Below are 16561 nucleotides of genomic sequence, written 5' to 3'. Positions count from 1 at the left end.
AATAATATATATATATATTATTTATTATTTTATGAATAATAATATATAATTAAAACAACATATAATATTATATTATAATATCTATTGTGTTACTTTGTTTGTCCTTTATCTAACTACTCCTAGGTCGCTTGACCAATCTCAACCAAACTTTGTGGGATGATAGGTTGGAACCAGGTGCATGATAATGGGTAACATCCCCTTCCACCCCATATTATTGCTCTTATTGAACATTTATTATGTTTGATGTAAGTTAACGTTAACTACATTCACAAGCTCTCCAGTAGCACAGCAGTATGTCTGCGGACTTACAACGCTAGAAACTGGGTTTCGATACCCGTGGTGGGCAGAGCACAGCTAGCCCATTGTATAGCTTTGTGCTTAACTTCAAACAAACCAAACTACATTCACAGATGGCGCCATGTTATTTTACAGAAAATTATGATATTTTCTATAACATACACGAAGTATGGGGTGAGGGCACACAATGCAACTAATGCAACAATAGTTAAATTCAGCTAACTTTCTGATATGAAGAGCCTTTCTTGAGTTATACCCACTTCCTACTTTGACCCGTAAGACACTTCTGCAGCCAATGACCGTCAATTAATTAATCACGTGAAACAATGTGGAAGGACATTAAGAGGTGGGTGTTGAAAGTGGATAACCTCTGCTACTTTGGTTGTTACCACGTAATACAAAGTCATCCTGACCATCGCAGAGTGTATACCATATTTTAAGTATATACATACTGAGTTCTTAAACCTTCTACGAAACGTTTGGCGAGGTAATAATGAATACTGGAATAATGTGTTATGTTATAAATAAATTGTGTGACAGTTAGGATTTTTGTGTTATTTATCATAGCATCTACCCCATATTCTTTAAGCTCATAACCCAGACAAAGGACGGGTACCTCAGCTTGTATATTATAAATCACGATTTATTTCTGGGATTTTCTTAACTAATTACCAGACATGAATTATAAACTATATACAAATATCTTGTATTATAAATTGAAACGTATTACCAAGAATAATTTTAATAGAATTGTCCAGCTCAGGAATTTAATAAAACATTTAACAGTATTTCAAACTAATTTTTACATAAAAATAAATTAATAAACCTTCTAAATTAATATGAAATTAAACTGAACGTCCAAACAGTAAATATTAAATATAAAAATATTATTAACAAATACAAAGAAAGATTTATATATATTAGGTAATATAACATCACAGGTAGCTGGCAAGCCATCACTGCAAATCAAATCAGCTGAACATGTCAGGTAGCACAGACGAGCCTAATTAAGTCCGAAACAGTATCTATAGTATTATATATATATAATAATAATTATGTGTATACAAAGTATATGAATATGCAAAATATAATTATATACAACATACAAATGATTATAATTTATATATTATATTAAAAATGTAGCGAGTAGCGCTTTGCATAGACCAAACATGGAGCGACGATCCACTAGCCGCTCCTAGAAACATAGCGGCGCTACGCACAGCTCTGATTATAACCAATAAATAACTTGTAACAAAATATTATACGCCTTTATCAAACAATAAAATATCCTGTATGAATATACAGGATGTTCAGTAAAAGACGATCTAGTTTTAATTTGTTATATTTACTGAACTCGCTTCCACACTACGTACATGGGTTACATGATAGCCCCACCAAATGTTTTTCTGCATAGTCAAAACTAAATGTTTGGTATCTGGGAGTCTAGATGTGATAGAAAACTTTAAATTAGATTGTAGATTCAGGTTGCTCGAAGCAGTAAATTTCACGATATATTTAATAAGGGAGAGAACAGTAATAAAAATGTTTTAAACAGAACTATTTTTCACTGATGTTCGAATCTCATCAACAAATATATTCGCCTATTCAGAGGCGTTATAATGTGACAATCAATCGCTCTAGTCGTATTTAAAGAGTAGAGTAAGAGATGGCGACGGGTGGTGTTGATTAGATACTTTTACTCTAGCCTATCACTTCAAAGCTAGGGACAGCTAACGCAGACAGCTCTTGAGTAGCTTTGCTCGAAGTTTGACAAACAATAATATTTTTCAAGAACTGTAAGTCTGAGTTTGTAGTCTCCGCTAGCACGTAGTACATCTAAGACTATTAGTAAAGGTAAAATGTACCATAGCAGTAGAAGTACTTATGAAGTAGGACCCTCACGATTGTGTAGATACATGGTCTATCAGATTTGAGTTATCAGTAAACCTCACACGTGAAAGAAAATTAAAAGTAGAATTTTAACACAACTTTTTTTTAAGTGTAAAAACAGAGATAGATACTCAAGCTCAAAACTCTCTACATCGAAACTATCATTTCCTATTCGCAGCTATATGTGAGAAGGTAGATACTCCTTATAAAATAAGGTAATAGAGAATTAAAAATATTACTAACTTCGGGTGACAATGTCTACTTGTCAACTTTATTGATTCTTTTGCATGGATTTATCCAATTTTATCTTTAGATAGTCTCCTCTTGCTTTATAGTTTCCCCTATCATATTATCACTGTTTTGTCATCAATAAGACAATAGATCAACTGTGACCAGCCTACTCGTTATTTATTCGAAATGTAACACACATACAAAAACAGAGAAAGCGCAATTTTACATAGCCGTTGTTTGTTCTTAAGAACAAAGCTACATAGTGGGCTAGCTGCGCTGTGCCCTCTGCGAATACCGAAATCCCTACTTTAACGTTATAAACACCAAACTTAACACTGAGCTGCCGAGGTCAATTTTCATGACGATTTCGATATTTTGAAGTTGACAACTTATTAACAGCCAAATCTCGGGAAAAGGCACTTTTTTATATATTTGGACCGACTTATCAAAAGTTATTCAATTTATTACATTCATGTCAATTATATATCGGTATGAGATATGGAGAGTGCATTAATACAATTTTTGATTCGACTTTTGGTCATGGGGATATCACTCTTCATACATGAGCCTCAGCAAATGTGGTCATCATTTTTACAAAGGAATATCTATGACTAGAAGGCGCGAGAGAGGGGAAGTAAATGTAAAAGATTATATTTGAGTGTAATAAGGCATTATATCTTGTTTTGAGTTCATAACATGCATATTTATGCTAATGTTAGCATAAAAAGAGTAGTTAGTAACAAAATATATGCGGAGAGAGGCTTTAATAATTACTTGGATTTTATAATGGAGAAACTATGCTGATAAAAATGTGCATTAGACTTCCACAGTAGGAAGTTTACTAGTCATCTTTTGTTCACTGTGAAGCAATGAGACATTTGATTGAATTTACTGGTTTGCTTGGAACGGTTTATCAGTGTTAGTTGGTTGGGTGTGCTCTCAAACATTGATTGCATCTGAAATGTCAACGTTTTCCAAACGTTCAATGAAGCAGTCATTGTATACCTTGACCACACCTCGACGTGTAACACTTTTGACAGAAAGGCAGTGTTATTACTAGTGCAAGCTTCATTTGGCAGTATGGTTCTATCAGTGCAAACATTTCAGTTTGTTGCCATATTATTGATCTCAGTTTCATCACTGGCAGAAACTTTTCTATCCCTCCTTACACCGTTTCTAACATCTTCGCTTTCCAGTACCATGCTATCCTGCTTCTTTTACTTAGAAAACAGTTGGACCACAAATTTTTTATCATATGTCCTGTCTCAAGTTATATGAACATCTGCTCAGTTGAAAGTTTGGGTAACTTACCAGTCTTATCACGATCAGGAAACGCTTTGATTTTATTTTTATATGGCTAATATTTTTTGCACATACTGAATACCCTCTTTTAGTCCAGAGGACTAAAAAATTACCTGTATTTTCAGAGTTCAAAATGTCATTCATGCTGTTCAAATCAATCTCTAGTTGATGTAACATTTGAAAACTAGTAGCATGCAGTTGCACATTAATGGCTCTAACGTTTCTATATTGCTAGTATTTTCTTGTATATTATTAAATCCCAAATATAGATTTGACCAAAGTACACGAATGTATAGACAAAAGATAACGATGATCAAAACAGTTTTATTTCTTGTGCTTGTACAATCAAAAGTAACAGTGCCGTAACTTGGCAACAGCACAACAAATATCCAATCGAAAAGTTGATAACACTTAGGAAGCAGGTAAATACAGTATACTTATTCTTGGTTGGAAAAAAAATCAAATGGGTGCTTTTTCTCGCGAACTGGCTTCTACAATTACTCCACTAAAATATCTATGGCTATTTTATTTCTGAAATTTTATTTGAAAGGATTAGTTCGTCATAAAGCAGAATAACACTGAATTATCCTGCTGCAGGATAACCTGTAACTTTACTTACAAATGTTGTCCGTAAGCACCTATCATTACTCCCCTTTAGTTCAAAATGTAATAATAGTCTACAATCTTGTATAGTATGTATCATTTATTTTGATGCATGTTTTGTTTTTAAGGTAAAAAGAAAAGATTTAAATACATTTCCAAAGAATTAGATACCTTTACTCTATGTTTTTTTTCCTCAGGTGTTTTTCAAAAAGTTGATTGGGGACGTCACACCTGGACAGCTTTCTATATTCTTTACTCTAATGGGCCTTATGAACTTTTTAATTATGTGGCCCTTTTTCATCACCCTCCACGTAATGCATATCGAGACTCTTCATTGGAATATGTTACCGTGGATTCCACTAGGTGGAACTGCAGCCTTATTTCTGGGTAATGAATTTTTTAACCACATATATTTGCAAGTCTACTCTTAAAACTCTGATAAGTGAAAATTAAGAGAAAATTTTTGATCTTTTTAACAAAAATCTGTAAAGAAGTAATATCGTCAATTTTTTTTTCTGATAGGAACGAAGAGAAATATAAACTATCCACACGCTTACGACATAAAATATTTATTTTCACATTAAATACTTATTATTCTTTAATTCTCTTTTTATCTCCTAACAATGTAATATATTTTGCAGTAGCCAACTTGATAGGAAGTTTTGGAATTGTTTGGACATATGAAGTATTTCTTACACTTGGCATTGTTCTTGCAGTACCAGCATCAGCAGGTGAGACATAACACGACAAAGTGCTTTTTGTATGTGTACTTGTATTTTTAATTTATTTTTTCATTTAAACGTTATATATATATATACACACACAAACACATCTTTGTTTATTTTTTCTAAATACATTTACATTATAGAGTAGTAGTATATAAATTTGTGGATTTGATTTTATTCAGCTACAAGTTTATCTACATGAAGTTATCAGTTAATGATGTAATATTAACGTAAATCTAATCGTTGTTATCGATACTAACTTAAACTGTATATATCTAATGTACATGACTTGTGCCTGACTTTGTGTTTGATGTATTAAAATGAAGAATATCTACGCTTAAAATTTACGTCCATATACTTTTTTTGTGATATTATTTCTATCCTTGTATTACTAGAGCTACCTATTCCAGAAACATGATGCTGTCATTGAACTGTGTTATGCAGTATATGATCGGCGTTTCCCGCTATTAACAAATTTTGACGTTGATGCTTATGTGGATCAAGCGGAGCTTGTGATTAGCTCGCCTGCATGTTGAGGCCAGTGGATGCGTTATAAGAGTAATGGTCAACTACCATTATTCGATTAGAGTTGTCCATAAGTTGGCACTTGGCGCTGTTTATGATTTGTCTTTAATCTAGTCTATTAGTTCCAATATAGCAACGACTAACACAGATAACTTTTGTGTAGCTTTGCATAAGTATTCGAAACAAGTAGAAACATAAACAAACTGATCTTTGTGCAGTAATCATTCTTGCAATAGTTAGCTGATGTTGGGGATAACTCCAAGGTCCGAACATTTTTGTTAAATTTTTTTCCTGAACTAATATTTCCTTTCTAATATTATTATTTTTCATCTCTATTTTTTTCCACAAACAAGATGAATACGAAATTTATATTTCTGCTATATTGTTTATAAAACAATTGTAAATTTAAGAAAATATATTAATTTCTACATTGGTAGTTTTCTTTTAATTATTTAGCCGTGTTTCAGAAAGATTATAAAATCAATACTTTAGTTTATGAGAGATAATCTCCCAACTTAAATAGCTTAATTCTTCAAAAAAAATCAAGCAACACGTATAATATATTGTTTTTTTCAATGTATTTTTAACCTTATAGTAATGGAAGCATTTTCCCAGAAAACTGAATTAAATGCTTTGAAGTATATTGAAAATGAAAAAGTAAGCAGACTAGAGGCAAAATAACAATTGTATACAGTCTTAATAATTGATTTTAGCAAATAAAATATACTTGTTTGTTTTTGTAAAGCTACATTGAATGCTATCTGCACACAGTCCACCGTGTGGAATCGATTCCCATATTTTAGTGGTACAAGTTCTAAAACCTACTGCTGATGCATTGAGGTATAATGTAAACCAAATACAACTTTAAAAAGTAGACATAGTGTCGCTTTACTCTGCCCAACATCTATAAAGCGAGTTCGAAAATCATAATTTGAAGAACGTTAAAAATAACTAAATGTATCGACTTCAGGTTAACTTTTATTCGCTAACGAATGATGAAAAATCTATTAAATATTCTAAAGTAAAAATTACTCGCTTTTTAAAAGAGCTGTAAATAAAAATTAAAATAACTCATGTTTAGGGATTTATAAAGTAAAACTTAAGTAAGGCAATAAAGTTGCGTTGTTAATTTTTGTTATCGCTACTACTATCTTTCATAGCAAACCGTGTAACTTATTTCGGGGAGCCTAGGATAAGCTCTTTGAAGTCAAAGATATTTATAGTCTATGATTTATATAACAGACAGTTAGCTAATTACAATCTTTCTGCATAATTTTATAGGCAGAGGAAAGAGTAAAATGTTTCGTTCATGGTGGTAATGCACACTTTATAAGAAATAAAGAGTCAACTGCAACAATATAAGACCAAAATATTCTCGTTTGAATAAAGATACAACTCTCCAATTTTATTTAACATCCTACAGCCATGAATCCCCCTTTCGGAATCATGATCTTTCAAAATTTCTCGTCCCCGAGTGGCACAGAGGTATGTCTGCGGACTTACAACACTAAAAACCGGATTTCGATACCCGTGGAGGGCAGAGAACAGATAGTCCATTGTGCAGCTTTGTGATTAACTACAAACAAAAACAAAGTTTCTTTAATTTCCTCGATAACTATTGATGTATTTTAAAATCTAATATAAACGCACCTACTCTCATTTAAGAAAATGTTGAGACATATTTTTACATTCTCTGTTATTAAGAACTGGATTATCTAGCTATCCTAATGCTACAGTACAGGTATCATGTATATGGGGTTAATAGGTAAGTCATTATCTATATTTTTCTTATAACAAAATAGCAATGAGTAAGAAAATTCCTATATGAAATAAATGTATTAAATAAGTTCAGAAAACCCATGAATTATCACATGAAATATTATATCCATACAAATACACTTACCAGTTTGTTTAACCTTCTATTGCACATTGTAACGTACAGGACACGAATCAATCTTTATTGCATCCTTAATACACATATAAATGCTTGAATTCTGTAGTTGAATGTCTTACCTCATAATGCGTCCAATAGAGGGTGAAATACTTTCGTGATAGTATGAAAACAAAGATGACGTGTACTTATTGGCAGATATCTTAGTAATGTTATATTATTGTAGTGCTAGCAAATGCCCGTTGAAACAATTTAACGGTAATTTTTCGAAAAATAGTGATGAATAAATAAAAATGGTGCAGTCAACTTAATCCACTGGATCTGCTTGTATATGTGATATGATTGTCTAATGGGCCGTTTACAACAGTTTTTTTTGTCATTTCATGTACTATTTCAATAAGAAAATTGCATCAAGTTTGCTTTTAAGCAAAGGAGACATACTACAATGTATTGTTTGTAAAAAATGTTTGAGTTTCGATGCAATGGATGCATCCAGCACAATAGTTTGTTTGTTTGAAGTTAAGCACAAAGATACACGATGGGCTATCTGTGCTCTGTCCACCACGGGTACCGAAACCCGTTTTCTAGCGACGTAAGTCCGCAAATTTGCCGCTGTACCACTGGGGGGGGGGGGCAAGCACAATAGAGCGCCCAGGTCCGCTAAGTAACCGAGAGGATTTTTGGGAATTAAATGCCACCGTTCCTTGTTATTTTACTGGGCACAAGAAAAGACTGCTATTTAATTGAGCACTTTTGACAATTGTAATTTCTATAAGAAGAGTCAAAGGGGAGATATTCAATTCAAATCAATTTATTCGATATGACACGATAAAAGCATGCATGTGTATGATACCGACATCAAAAGAATTAAAATATATACAAACCGAACAACAATAAATATATACTCAAACACTATCCTCTCTTTATGCATTTTTTCCGTCCATGCTCCTGTCTTCGAAACGTTTCTTTCAATGAGTTGACGTTTTTATCGTGAAATCCCCCCACAAAAAGAAATATTTCTGTTCTTAATATGTTTTTTACTAAGATTGACCATATGAAGGCTGACGGATCGATATTTATATGAATATGAAATTTTAGGAATTGCAAAAAAAAAAATGTAATTTTCTTATGATGTACTCTTCAGAGAAACAGGAGATACAGATAGACATTGGGCTATTATATATGCAGATAATTAAGAGTTTGCACTATCATAGTTCACGTTTCTGAATTCGTTTTGTAATTTTACATTCTTTAATGATACGTTTATGCCTGAAGTAAAGTTGTATAAATGGGTGTTAGTGGTCTATAATAATAACAACACATGAATGAGTGCCTAGGCCTTGTATACTTTTTCCAACACCAGTGGTAATATATTCGATGGCCACAATTATCAGCTATTGCTCTGTAGTGCAATTTCTACTGCAAGAGGCTTTTGCCAGTACACCGTTCAATCTTGGTTTCCTCCTCTATACATTCTTGTAAATGTCCAAACTGACGACGAATTTCGAGAGTCAATCTGAGCAACCTAGAGGTACAGAAATTTATGTGTGATGCATAGTAATGGTGCTATTGAATTTTCGTTTGTACTTGCATGTTGTGAAGGGAAGGGAGCATTAAGTAGGACAAGTGATAAAGTCATGTTTTTTGTTACTTAATTCGTACAAAGGTGGTGTTTCCTAGTGGTTAGCCTGATATTTATGTAGAGTGCAGATGTTCACCAGATGTTTAACTGTAATCTGTAACCACCATAAACTCATGGGACAAACTTTTTCGATCTGCTCTGTACCAATTTGGAAATGTTGTACCACTGGAAAGACAATAATAAATTACCAGAGCATTTTTAGACATATGATTCGTCTTATAAGATGATAAAGTTCCAGTTACACCTTTGATATAGGGTCTTCTGTTTACTTATTGCTCTGGTAGAAGCTTGTGAACACAGTTTTTTAGATCGAAATCCGTGTGAATATTTTGTTTACCTTTCCTTGGGAGGTTCTTAATTTGGCTTAAATAACCCCCAGTGTTCTTGGGTCACTTACAATAATAATATGTTTAAGTTGCAATGTGCGACTGGTAGCCAATGGTAGATGTGGTTACTTTTCCTGCTGAAATTACTCCTCTTACTATACCCATACTGTTCAATACTATTGATGTCCCTTTCTTTAAAATAATAGAACTCAGTTCATTGTGTATGTGTATGTTTTTTTTATTTTTGTAAGTGCGGAACAGAAAAGGTCAATTTATGCTCTATCTGAAATTGGAAATCACTATACTATATTAAGTTGCAAGAAGAGGATAAGGATATTTAACTTATGTATCAAAACCCAAGGTTAGCGTAATTGGATATGTGTAAGTAAACATCTGCATACCTGCATTTTTAAGACAAAGTAAACATTATTACTTTATTGGAATGCTCTTAGTAAAACAATCTCCTTTATCAATTAACCACAGATTTAAAGACACCTGAAAAATAAAGAAGAAAAAGATTACTCGTCCAGATTGAGAATTCTTGTTTAATTAGGAAACAAGCAACCTTATACTTTTATGAAACTCTACCACATTTTTTTTTTGAAATTCACTAAGCATCATTATTTACGTGTTGATAAACATTACTCAATAATTTCTCTGCTGAATTACTTATTTTACCATTTACTGTCTCCTGGTGGCTCAGCTGTAACATTTATGGTATTTAACTAACAAACAAACGTTTATCCTTATCCACTCAATAGATATGAATGTAATCATTATTTGTAATTGACTAACATCATTTCGCGAAACGAATATTGTTGTCAAAAGTCTTATAATAAAAATATAAATATATAATTCTTTAATACCGGGATGTGTTAACAATTTTCCATTTCTATTGTCAAATACGCATCGAATGCTCTTAAAAATAAACTTGACAGTAATTTATAGAATAACAAAATGTACTTTGTTTTTAAAGTCGTTTCATCTTGTGTATTGTTAAAAATTTTATATATAAGAATGTAGACATATGCTACTTATAGCAAGGTGATTCATTCATTTTTATTATTAACAGAGTTAAATTGTCATATAAATATGAGCACTACTTTTTCTTTGAAAGTTAAATCGATTCTTGCTTATATAAATGTTACATACTTATGATTAATTATGCAGCAATAGTGTTATTTGCGAAGTAATCATATGATAGTTTTTATTATAGAACTTTGATAATGATCTTTTTTGAATTTTTAGTCATCGACATTTACATTTATGGAGTCGTCTTTAAGGGAATGAGACTGGCAGGAATACTTTTGATTACACTGGGCTTCTTATTAGTCCTACTGCCTAACAACTGGCCAGATTACATCAATATTCTTTTGAGAATGCGCAGAATGTATCAGAAGAGGAGCAAGAGTAGATTAACAGAGAAGGGATCTTTGAATGATCATAAATCCAGACTTCGAAATGCCAATGGTATGGTTAAGTAGAAACAAAGACTCCTACAATTTATCTGTCAACTTTCCAACGATGCATTAGTGAGCTAGAGAAGTTAAGTTGAAGTTTTATACGTATATTAGACCCGCACTATACGTATAAACCAGTTTGGTGAAGAGTGTAGATACTTAATGGTAATCTAAATGAAAGGGTTTAGGTGTTATTCGTAGTATATTATAGAAGAAATGCTTTTTATACTGTATTTATTACGTGGATGAGTATTTCATATCCTACAACAAAGCAAAAAGCACAGCGGTATGTCTGCTGACTTATACTGCTAGAAATCGGGTTTCGATACCCGTGGCAGGCAGAGCATAGATAGCCCTTTGTGTAGCTTTGTGCTTAATAACAAACAACAACAAAGCAAAGATAATGATTTTTATATTAAGATTTTATTACGCATATTATAAGAAAAACTAAACGAACAGATAAACTCATAATCTATAAAAACATAACTCTTTCTCTACCAAGGGCATAACCCTTAGTAACATTTTTATTCGAACAGACATAAGAGAATTAATATTATGGTATGTGTATTGAAAATGGTAAATGCTAACTTACGCATTTAACAGTTAAATTAAATCTATAATTTCTGTAATGATTAAGTAACGATCTTTCCTAAAAAATAATAAAAAAGAAACGAAGGAAACAAGAACTGAAAAAGTTTGATCATATTTTATTTATAACCTTTGCATTAGAATTAATGAGAAATGTAATGAAGTAGTCTTTTTGATGATAATAATAATATACGTATCGTTATTTACAATATGTTTTGCTAATGTTGTAAATGCTTTTAGTTTAGGGACGGATACTTCAATGAGAAAATAATGAACACATTCCATCTGTCAGTTTCCTGTTCTGTCATCTGTTTTTCTTTATTATTCATTTATTATGTCTTAGTTTATATTTGATTTAATATTATGTTCATCAAGATATTAATGTAAAGCACAGATGGAAATACTTAAATTGCTCGAATATTTCTTCTTTGTATGTAGTGCAGCCTTCTGGGGTCCTTATGTTGATTGAAAATAGTTATTTGAGAGTTCACAAACTTTAAAGTAGTATTCCGATATTTTAATTTTTGTATTGCCTTTAGTGAAAAAAAAAGCATAGTTACTTCTCTATTAAAAAAACTGTATCGAAAAATTTAAAATATAAGTAAATGAATATTGTAATTCTTTGCTTTTTGGAAGACCGTATCGTGTTCTGTCAGATTATTTAACTTTTAAAATGTTTAAGATATTAAGAGGTAATCACACTGTATATCAACGATTCATATACTAATGCAGCAGTTGTCACCGCAGATGTGATTCGTTGAGGCACGGGCAGCATGTGGAACATACGTATACATGTTTGTTTCACAGCAAACATCCAACCAGGAGCTGGAATATTATGTTACTGCCATTTCTGAGGAAAGATACTTATCTAGAGAAGTTGTTAAACTGTGTAAGGCTAATAGATGCAACATTTCAAAGAATGGAGTCTTCAGTGTTCTCCTTGAACGCAAACAAATTTAGCATGGCAAAGTGCTTATGACAGAACGATACGCTAAGCCAACCTAAAGTAACGTTTTCATTAACAAAATGAAGACTATGATTGTGAAAGAAAAAATTACCCTCGGACTCAAAAATTCATTGAGATGAAGGTGGGAATAATATATCTTGGTAACACTAACAAGATAGTAAAGAAGAAGCTGAAGCTGACAGTGGTTGACAAGCTAAACATTCACAAGCTACGAAACTCACTTCTAAATCAATGGTTGTTCATATGATAAAAATGGTCCAGGAAACTAGAATCATTGCAATATCATACAACCACATATCTCTCAAATCTCCAATGCAGTTTCAATGATATTTCGCTCTTCTTAAGACGCGATTTTGAAAGCTTAGAACTATGTACAATGAAAGTCTATGGAAAATATGCCTAAATATTTGGTTTAACATTGACCTCGCTCTTCTTCACAAATGCTTGTGACAATGAAAGTTTCTACGTTAGGCATTAAAGCTCAATCATGGCCTCAGATTGAACACGATCGGTGAATAATTTGAAAACTACATATACATAAACTAGGTATTACGATGCGTCATTGATTTAACAATATGAACTTCTGGGTAAATGTTCAATATCTGAGATATTATACAACTTTTTTACGTTATAATCGTTCACAGTAATTAGGCGAAAATTGTTGCATTTTGAAACTATTCAAATTTATATTGATATGCCAACAATCACTTTTATTCTAACTATAAATGTTGTTGATTTGTTTACATGAAAATTCATATAATATGCAATACATTGCTCAAAAGAATTCAAGGATAAACAGCATTTCTAATAAAGTTTGAATTATAACTGTTCGGGTACAAATTTAATGTTTTAAAATAATGTTCGTTACCTCTCAGTTCACTCTTATGAAAATCAGGCATCTCATGATCTGTCATGTGATCTGAAATGGATTCTATGCTCTATATATATAGTAGTTTCACACATTTTTCCATTAGTTGTCATTTCGTTGTAAATCTCATAATTTGATGAAGTATTCCAACTTATTTAGGAGCCATAACTGGACAGCGGAAAAGACACTTTTAGTTGACTCACTGACGTGAAGAACCAGTGGACAAGTGAAAGAAAGCCAAATACAGAAGGCTGTTTCGATTTGCCTTCAAGTGTCTCAGAATGTGAAATCGTTTCAAAAACAAAGATACAGTGACATGGGCATTACGTCTTCCAGTTACACCTTTTTCGCTACCAGCCTGGCAAAGAGAAAATTTTCAGTTTGTGACCTAAATATCTAACTCGATTAGATGAAACGAAACCTATAATTACCTAAAGAATACCCAGTATACAAGCCGAAATGTTGTCCCATTTTCTTTCAACAAGTAGATGCAGTCTGCAAAGTTATCAAACATATTATGTCTACTCCACCAAAAGTTCCTCTGAAACAACATCGAATAGTCAAATAATCGCATATATAGATATAACATATAGATCAAATAATTTTTAATAATTTATTGTGCAGTATGCAAACTGACAAACATTCTTATCACGGTTTGGTTGCAAAAATAGACGATAGATAAAAATTACTATCTTCATCAACCCCCTCGTCTGAAAATGATTTAGACTGCTTTTTTTTTTTGCATTACTGAGTTTGTAGGATCGTCTAGCTTATAGTGTTAAAACGGCTTTTACCATGTATGTATTTTAGTCTTAAGTGATTATGAATATAAAAAAGTTAAAATACTACCTATATCTACTAAACTGGAAAAAAGTGTAATAAAATACCAAAGTTGGACTTTGATTTTAGTAAATGGAAACTAATAACAGCCACCTTCACAAAAAACCGGGCATTCATACTCGTGGTGGGCACAATACAGGTAGTCCATTGCATAGCTCTGTGCTTAATAAGAAACAAACGAACAAAACTTTCGTAAAGAAATATCTAAATAGTAAAAATATGATTAATTGCATGATAGAACCAATTATATAAAATTACAGAAAAGTATGAAAATTTGATATTTAATTAAAGAAACACATAAGCGAAAATTAGGTTTTTAATCCGATTCTAAGATAGTCATTCTGATAATGATCTATTTAAATAGCAGTATTATGATTCATTTGGTAGTAGTATAACTTTGGTAAAACTGAATAGTCAATATATCAAAGCTTCGCCTGTCAGCACAATAGAAAAAACAGAACCAAACACTGCTAAGAATAACATAATCAACCTCGCGAACTTTCAACTCAGTAAATCTCAAGCCATAGCCCTAAATAAAGATGTAAACTATGCAGTAATTCCTCTCACCATCCCAGTGTTAGATTTGAAAACCAGTCTTGAAGACCTCTGCAGGAAAGTAATAATAGAATCAATTTGCAAATCTAATTAACAGCAACTAATCCCAAGTCAAAGACCACAAGAAGAATCCGCATCTAATTCATCTACGGATAAGGAAGAGTCATCAGATGTATTCAATATTCCAAGAACAAGAACAATTTAAGGAACAATTTCTCTACCAAACCAAAAGCAGGTCCATTAAACAGCTTCCTAGATGAATTTAGTGACAAAACTTCAAAAATTATAAACAAAAAGAAGCCTATAAAACAAAATTTGACATTAACAGAAAGAAAAAGCCTAAAACTTCTTAGGAGCAATGAATACAATGTCATTGAAAAAGCCGATAAAGGAAACTCGATAGTGATTTTAACAACCAAACAGTATTATTCCTTAATGGTAAATATATTGAATGATACTTCTAAGTTGACTCAGTCAAATATTAACATTAACTCACATACAACAAAAAATTGAGAAAACTATTCAAAATACTATTAAAAGAAAAACTATTATCTTCAAACTATATAATTTTTTTGCATACAAACCAACCTGAAACACTAAAATCTACGATTTACCAAAAGATAATCCAAAATTCAATAACCTTACGCCCAATTATTTCTTTAAACTAAAACCTTGGTAAATACTTTAACTGGATTTTAGAACCTTATGTTTCCAAAATAAGCATCAAATTAAAAAACACTTCACACCTTCTACAACACTTACATAGTTTAGACAGTAACGTCATTATTTCTAGCTTTGATGTCGTAAACCTAATTTCTCAAACTCCTTGTCATGAGACAATACAACTTACTGGAGAAATCATTTTACAAGACCCCAAAAAGAGAATCAAAATGAAACAGGAACACCTAATCGAACTGTTACAGCTGGAAAATGAAAAAAACTACACAATAATATTTTAAAACATTTACATCACATGCCTCCCCCCCCCAAGGCTTGACCACTAAAATTCACAGAAAAAACACATACAGCGAAAATTAGATAAACTGGTTTTCAAATAATCTAATCCACCAGCAGCTAGGCGCTCTAAAAAGACTAATAAATTTAGCATATGCTTTATGCACCACAGAAAATATCAATAAAGACGTTACGCACTTAACTCAATGCCTTACTAACGTTAACTCAGTTCTCTACTAAAGTAGTTACAGAAATTATCATAAATTAAAAAACATAGACAAGAGGCGTTCAACAAACAAACAAACTCAGACAGTCCACAAAAAAAGGAAACCTAATTACTTGCACCATCCCATATATAGAAAATATTAGCACGTAAATTTAACCTTAACATAACGCCTAGGTTCGTTTTCACCCATGGCGAAAATTAAAGACATCTTGAGAAAAGTATATAATGAACCACTCCATCAGGAAACATTTAAAAAATAAAATGTAACAGGTGAAACAGGATGTAACTTGAAGATCAGGTTAAAAGAACACCAAAACTTCCCATCCCCAAGTCCATGAGCATATGAATGAAAATAAAAATCCCCAAAAAGTAACAAATACCCAGGCACATCTTTATATATGTCTTTGATCGTTATTTCCCTACACATTCCTAATCTTATACAAATATTTTGCATAAAATATTTCATACTTTTTTATATGTATTTATCTTTGGTTTGTTTTGTTTAACCATAAATAAATAACCTGTAAAATTCAAGCGGATTGATTCACACATGAATAAGTAACCACTATCAATTCTAGAATTTAAATATTAGGTCGTCAAGAAATTAATGTCACGTTTTGGAACACTTTCATTAACCATCCCCCAAAAAACGTACATCACGTATAATAGTT

The 16561-nt window shown here is 32.0% G+C and overlaps 2 protein-coding genes across 4 annotated transcripts in view; one reads left to right on the top strand and one right to left on the bottom strand.

Annotated features, from left to right (window-relative positions):
• Positions 1 to 16561, bottom strand: part of LOC106468416 (Down syndrome cell adhesion molecule-like protein Dscam2) — a 247618-nt gene that overhangs the window by 11972 nt on the left and 219085 nt on the right. The gene's annotated exons all lie outside the window — the stretch shown is intronic.
• The window catches only part of LOC106468521 (putative thiamine transporter SLC35F3), a 56719-nt gene that overhangs the window by 27089 nt on the left and 13069 nt on the right, over positions 1 to 16561 (top strand). The window contains exons 5-8 of one of the 2 annotated variants that reach the window (XM_022397519.1): positions 4521 to 4710; positions 4965 to 5054; positions 10681 to 10902; positions 13475 to 13588. In XM_022397519.1, coding sequence (XP_022253227.1) covers positions 4521 to 4710; positions 4965 to 5054; positions 10681 to 10902; positions 13475 to 13509 — 537 coding nt within the window. In that variant the 3' untranslated portion in view covers positions 13510 to 13588. Of the gene's footprint in view, positions 1 to 4520; positions 4711 to 4964; positions 5055 to 10680; positions 10903 to 13474; positions 13589 to 16561 lie in introns of those variants that run through there. The other variant, XM_022397571.1, reaches the window with a different exon arrangement.

This window comes from Limulus polyphemus, unplaced genomic scaffold, assembly GCF_000517525.1.
Source record: "Limulus polyphemus unplaced genomic scaffold, Limulus_polyphemus-2.1.2 Scaffold3, whole genome shotgun sequence".
Lineage (NCBI taxonomy): Eukaryota > Metazoa > Arthropoda > Merostomata > Xiphosura > Limulidae > Limulus > Limulus polyphemus.
Note: the sequence above shows the minus strand (reverse complement) of the source record. Positions and strands in the feature narration are given on the sequence as shown.